General features: G+C 34.9%; 1 protein-coding gene across 2 annotated transcripts; it reads left to right on the forward strand.

Moving 5' to 3' along the window:
• The first annotated feature begins 773 nt into the window (after positions 1-773).
• On the forward strand, positions 774-4830 carry LOC114279833 (soluble inorganic pyrophosphatase 1). 2 transcript variants are annotated; one of them, XM_028222129.2, is made up of 10 exons: positions 774-1050; positions 1168-1228; positions 2229-2340; positions 2446-2474; positions 3011-3076; positions 3292-3399; positions 3590-3655; positions 3768-3888; positions 3975-4056; positions 4534-4830. In XM_028222129.2, exons 3-10 carry the CDS (start codon positions 2232-2234, stop codon positions 4574-4576), a joined length of 624 nt encoding a protein of 207 aa, XP_028077930.2. In that variant the 5' UTR covers positions 774-1050; positions 1168-1228; positions 2229-2231; the 3' UTR covers positions 4577-4830. The 2 variants fall into 2 exon arrangements, with proteins under 2 accessions (XP_028077930.2, XP_082781351.1); XM_082925225.1 differs by having other exon boundaries at positions 882-1044.
• The last annotated feature ends 1690 nt before the right edge of the window (positions 4831-6520 follow it).

Below are 6520 nucleotides of genomic sequence, written 5' to 3' on the forward strand. Positions count from 1 at the left end.
CTATAGCTAACCGATATTTCATTACCAATTCATTTTTAATAACTGTCTGATCTTGTTGTGTTAATCATCCAACCTTCTTTTACTTATCAAATATAATCTATTACATTTACTCATTGTCATAATCTACTCTTCTTGCCATTTGTTATACTTACTATATTTGTTGCTCTTGTTAATTAATTTTATTAGGTAATTGTTAGCATTTTATTTGTAAAAACCTAATTCGCCCACCTCTTAGGTTGTCTTTTGGGTAACAACGTGGTTGTAGAGCGTGTGGATGATCGCATTCGCCGTTGCAAACTCGTCTCGTCGATTTCTGCCTAAGCTAAATCGAGAAGGACGACGGCGCATTGAGAGTCCCGAAGCCAGTACCCATTATTGGAGAGAAATAGTGGAAGTTAGAGGAGGCGGTGGCGATTGTGATGTGCTCGATGGGCAAATGGCGGTGAGAGAGAGAGAGAGAGAGAGAAATAGTGGAGGTTAGAGGAGGCGGTGGCGATTGTGATGTGCTCGATGGGCAAATGGCGGTGAGAGAGAGAGAGAGAGAGAGAGAGAGAGGAGAGGAGGGAGATTGGCAGAGGAGGGAGGTCGTTGGTGAGGAGATCGGCAGAGGAGGGAGCAGTGAGAGAGAGAGAAACGATAGAGAAAGAGTGAGAAAATGGTTTGATTAGGGTTCGGGAAATAATATATATACATTGATAGTTTAGTCATTTTATTTTATTGATAAAATATTTTAGAATGTGAACCTTTAACCAAAGAAATTTAAAATTAAATTTATGCACCGAGTATCCTAAATTAAAACCTTTTAATTTGTTAAACCTTTTAATAACTTTTTGAAGAAAAATAGCCACACCTGTAAAATGCTTAACCACAAAGGACCATTTGGGTCGATCAAAGCCTGACATAAGGCATAAATTGCTCCGCATGATGGGGCAAGAAGAAGAATTGCAATTTGCTTACAGACCAATTCAACTGCTAACCAAAATTTGTTTTGAAATTCAACAATCCATGCCGAACTGCTCTCTAGTTTCCCTCTCCTGTCACCACGCACGTGTACCAAATTAACCCTACCCACAGACACACACACTCTCTGTAGTTTGTATATATATCAAATGAAACAAGAGTGAAAGACTTTAATCGAATCTTATTTCACATTTGACTTTGCTGCAGCCTCTGCCTCTGCGGTGAGATCAAACTGGACGGCCCTCGCTTGTCTATCTCCAAACCTTAGGTATCTCTCTTTCTTGTGATCTTAAGTTGATTGAACCTACGCTTCTTATTTTTCATACATGAATGAATCCACATATGAACAAAATGTTACTTTTGCATGGATGATTAGACCATGATGGCATATCCAAGTTTGGATTCTCTCTGAATGTGGCTTCCAGTTTGGTTTTCAACTTTTTTTTTTTTAAAAAAAAAAAAAAAAAAAAAAATTGTTTAAACATTTCTTGAATAAGTACAGTATTTGTTTCGTTTTGAAACTATTCACAGATTTGATCTTTTATGTTCCTAATTCATTCAATGAGGCAACTACATGAACCTAATCAAAGTTTCAAGATCCTTAAAATAAGGAAAGCCTTCATCAGGCTAGCTACTTGATAACTTCCAGATTTGTTACATATGTTTCAATTAAGATTTACATCTATTAAGTCATTTCATCATTGTTTAGGATCCTTAGCTGCTTTTTAAAACATTATGTATATATTTTTTCATAAATGCATTAAATGTTGCTAGACAGAGTTACAACTAGTTATTCTGCAGCGGTAGAAGCCTCATTTGGTGTAGCTTTTGAAAAGTTAAAAAATGATGATCTATTTGCCCAGAAGAAAAAAACGATCATGTAAACGCTGAAGTGAAAAATCTCCCCAACTTCCCAATAGTATAATTTTTGTTTCAACTTGTTTCAGTCTTTTTTGACTCATAATTTAGTTATAAGCTGAATTTAAGGAGTAATGTTAGAGACTCTAAAAAATCTACCAAAAGTTTTACTAAATGTTTCACATGGGTGTGGGATCACGCAATGTGGGTTCCACACTCATGTGAGACATTTGGTAGAATTTTTGATAAATTTTTTGAGATTTCTAACATTTTTGGAATTTAAGTCAAATCTTCGACTCCCAAAATAATATAAAAAAAAAAAAAAAAAAACCTCCCCCTAAGCTAAACCAAATGGGGATTTAACTTCCATAGTACCACCTATAAAAGATTATGTTGGTTTTATTAAACAGAAAATGAGTGGAGAAGCACAACAAAAACCTGCTCCTCGCTTGAATGAGAGGATTCTTTCATCCATGTCGAGGAGGTCAGTTGCTGCTCATCCTTGGCACGATCTTGAGATAGGTATGTAGGTAACTCATGTAAATTAAAACATCTACTTTTTCCATGATTCAATGTGCATACGAAAAGTTTATAACGAAACTGATATCTTTGTGATTTTGCACACAGGACCTGGAGCTCCGCAGATTGTCAACTGTGTACGTTATCATAACTCTTAAGCTTGTTCATGAGTTTATTTGTTGCTATCTACCAAAGTTCTAAGCAATTTTGCAAGAAAAAACAAAAAAAACTAGTATGTTGAGCAACAAGACTGAAAACTCGATGCACGTTCACAAGTCTTTACTATTTACTGTTCAATATAAAGGAAAATACTAGATCCATTTCTCCCAATGTCATAATATTCTAGAATATTGGTTGGCTTTACCAGCCCCATTATGGCATGCCTCATTGAGCACCATTAATACATTTTTTCTTTTCTCATGATTTCTTATCTGATTGGGTGAAGACGGCCTTTATAACTGGTTAAAAAGTAACAGTATGTTTCAGGTTCCATGATTATCTCTGCCTTCGCCATTGACATTTAACAGAGAAAATTAACTATGAATCAAATTCACTATTGCTGTTTTATTCCAATGTTGCTTGTTAACTGTCTAATACTGATTTACTACCGGTGATATTGTGCATGGTAGACCAAATTGATTGCTTTTGTTGTCTGAATACTGCTGTGGAGCAGGTTGTTGAGATAACGAAAGGAAGTAAAGTCAAATATGAACTTGACAAGAAAACCGGTCTAATTAAGGTAATACTCAATGCTCCAGTTTTTGGATGATGTCGCATATACTTTGAATTTTGTGAGTACCAAATCCCCAACATATGGATACTTTCTACAAATCACCATTTACCTTCAAAACTCCAAAATAAATAAATAAATTACTTCCCTGCCATTGCTTTTGTCTTTGATATGATTATTGTTCCTTGGTTGTGATTCTTCTAACTGCTCAAATGGATGCTCAGGTTGATCGCATCTTGTATTCGTCAGTGGTTTACCCACATAACTATGGCTTCATCCCTCGATCGTTGTGTGAAGATAATGACCCACTGGATGTATTAATTCTCATGCAGGTAGGCCAACCTAAATTACTTGTAAGTTGTTTATCAATAGGAAGGACACTTCTGGTTTCTGTACAACCTAACAACGGTGGAAAATTACACTCATATAACACTACCCACCATGAAGATTAACTCTTTTTGGCGAGCCAATACTTTTATCTCAATGTCCGTACCTTACAACTACAATTAACTTGTGGAACAGGAACCTGTTCTGCCTGGTTGTTTTCTTCGTGCCAGGGCCATTGGGCTCATGCCAATGATTGATCAGGTGCTGCTGATGCCTCAAAGCTAACCTATTTGCTCTCATCTCTTGACAATGTTTTGATGCTAATAAATTTTTAATTTTTCTATTTGGTTTATATATTTTAAATTTTAATCAGGGAGAAAAGGATGATAAAATTATTGCAGTTTGTGCTGATGATCCAGAGTATCGCCACTACACTGACATTAAAGAGCTTCCTCCTCATCGACTAGCTGAGATTCGTCGCTTTTTTGAAGATTGTATCCTTTACACCTTTCACTCTAGGTATTTGATATTTATGAAAACTAAGATGGAGACGGAATATTTTTCTTGACAATTAATTTAGACAAGAAGAACGAGAACAAAGAGGTTGCAGTTAATGATTTTCTGCCTTCAGCTACAGCTCATGAAGCTATCCAGCACTCAATGTAAGCTTTAAATATGCGATCATGGCGGTGAAGGAAAAATACGTCTCGATTATTTTCTGAACCTTAAAATGGCAAAGAATTTTTCCCAATTTCAGGGATGTGAGAGAAAGACGTGTGTTTGGATATTGGATTGGTGAAGGGATTTGTACGGGAAAAAGAAAAGGGTGGAGATTTGTGGAAAAAATTTAGCTTCTATTTCACTCACTTTTTTTTTTTCACCCTCTACAAATCCAAGATTCAAACATAGCTTTAGTGAACTGAAGGAGAAATAGAGCTGTATTTAGCTTCTTTCCTTGAGTGATCCACTTATATCACAAATTTTGAAATGAAGATACCTAGATATCGTAGTTACACAACTTTGTTGTGAAGGTTGAACAAATAGTACCACTACTTCTTGTGATCACAAATACAAATTGTAGTGGCTCAAATATTAGTTTTATTTTAGATTTTACCCCTTTTTATTTATTTATTATGCAGGGACCTTTATGCTGAGTACATCTTACAAACCTTGAGGAGATAAGTGGATGGGAAAAATGAGAGATTGGAGACCTGAGATGATTTCTATACTTGTTTAACTGTTGCTGCTTTGTTTGGCTAAAACAATCTTATGTAAGAAAATGAGTGATTTCCTTTTATTTCTTGTATGTTGTTTGTTTTCAACTAAATTTTAAAATTTTCAACTCAACTATTAGCCCTTTTCAGTTTAGTTGTGTAGTAATGTGCATCCCTAAAACGGTGTACATCGTAATAAAAATTACTATTTTGGTGGTGAAATTTATAATTTTTTTGTGGTTACAAATGACAAAATTATAAGGCGCACGTCTAAAGTTATGAATGACAAAGTTATGTTTTTTTTATTGTAAAAATTATACGTTAGTAATAAATGAAAAGTCATATTTTTATAGTAAGCAAAAAATTATACTTTCTATGATAAAATTGTACTTTTGTATAAAAGCACCCTTTTGCAGTGCACATGATATCTTTCTCATTAATGGTGAAATTATATTATGATAACTTTATATTTTTTGTGGAAAAAAGTTATACTTTTTATGGACTGTGCTATGTCTCCCGAAATTCCCCTCCTAATCTCCCGAATTTTCAAACCAAGGCAAAAAAAAAAAAAAAAAAAAAAAGGTTTTCCAAAACGGCGTCGTTAGGGGGATTAGGGGGGCTTTTTTAGGGCTCCAAATCATTTTTCACTTTTTATAATGAGCAAAAAATTATATTTTATAGAAAGTTGTATTTTTGGTGATGAAAATTATACATTTTATCATAAAAATTATATATTTTTTTTATATGAAGTGCATACCATATGTTTTATTTTTGGGGGTGCACATAGTAATATTTTTTTGTAATATTTCATGGATGGATACAGGGAAAATCAAAAAAAAAGTCAGATTTTATAACATAACTTGAAAATAATAATGGCTGATTGGGCACATAAATCCTTCAATTGCATGACTTTATATTAGACTGATTAATGATTTCTTCAATAAAAGAAAATGAGTGGCAAGGGGTTTAGGCGACATGTAGCTGAGGAGAAGTGGGCTTGCATAACGAATATTTTTTTAGGGGGAAAAAAAAAAAAATCCGATAATTGTGCCCAGATAAGTGAGCTGATATATAGAATTTTTCCCCTTCTATTTATTTTTTTTCAAAAATGTAATTTTTTTCATGATTGAGTCTAGATAAACAACGTCTAGCTTACTGTAGTAAAAAGTTAAACACTGGTGCCGTTTCACAAAGTTTACAGTCTACTATTTTTTGTTTACAATAAATATTAAACATGTTTATATTTACTTTAGATAAAAACAAAAACAAAAATCATGTTTGGTATATAAGTATTTGTGGGGGCTGAGAATGATGATTATCAAGAATGACAAACAGAGTATCTGAACCCATCTTTAGATGGGCCAAATAAAGCCCAAGCCCATCAGATGTTGGACCTTTGCCGAGTATACACGGCAATATAGAGGGTACGCTGAATTGAGAGTACCCATGCTGAATAGAAGAGCAGAATATGTCGGGCGAGTTGGCATGGACCCACCAAGTGGGACTAGAATTCCTTTTTAAGGAAATATGATAGAGGGATGGGCCCTGACAGGATGATGATGAAGGGCTAAGCTGCATGGAGTGAAGATCGAGGAGAGTGATTATATAAAAGGAGGAGAGAGGCTGGAGAAGGAGGTATGCGCTAAGAACCTTAAACCACAAGAAATGATAAAAGGCCAACCCTTCTACTGAAATTAACTAGACCGTCAGAGTGTTAATTATGGCACTACCGTCCGGGGTTTTATTTTTATTTCAGGTCACAACTGGAGTGATTTCCCAAGGACTCATTTGGATTGAAGGGGTATTCCATATTCACTTCGACACAATTGGCGCTGTCTGTGAGAATACTCAAACTCATCCAAGACAAGCCCAAACCAAGATCCTCCAGCAGTAGATAACACTATAGCAAGAG

This window comes from Camellia sinensis, chromosome 4 (assembly GCF_055761805.1).
Source record: "Camellia sinensis isolate YWXY chromosome 4, ASM5576180v1, whole genome shotgun sequence".
NCBI lineage: Eukaryota > Viridiplantae > Streptophyta > Magnoliopsida > Ericales > Theaceae > Camellia > Camellia sinensis.

Bases quoted from the DNA above. Each gene is read 5' to 3' on its own strand.
- LOC114279833 (XM_028222129.2), top strand. From the start codon at position 2,232: ATGAGTGGAGAAGCACAACAAAAACCTGCTCCTCGCTTGAATGAGAGG. The intron at 2,475-3,010 runs GTACGTTATCAT...GCTGTGGAGCAG, and splicing joins CTCCGCAGATTGTCAACTGT to GTTGTTGAGATAACGAAAGG. The intron at 4,057-4,533 runs GTAAGCTTTAAA...TTTATTATGCAG, and splicing joins GAAGCTATCCAGCACTCAAT to GGACCTTTATGCTGAGTACA.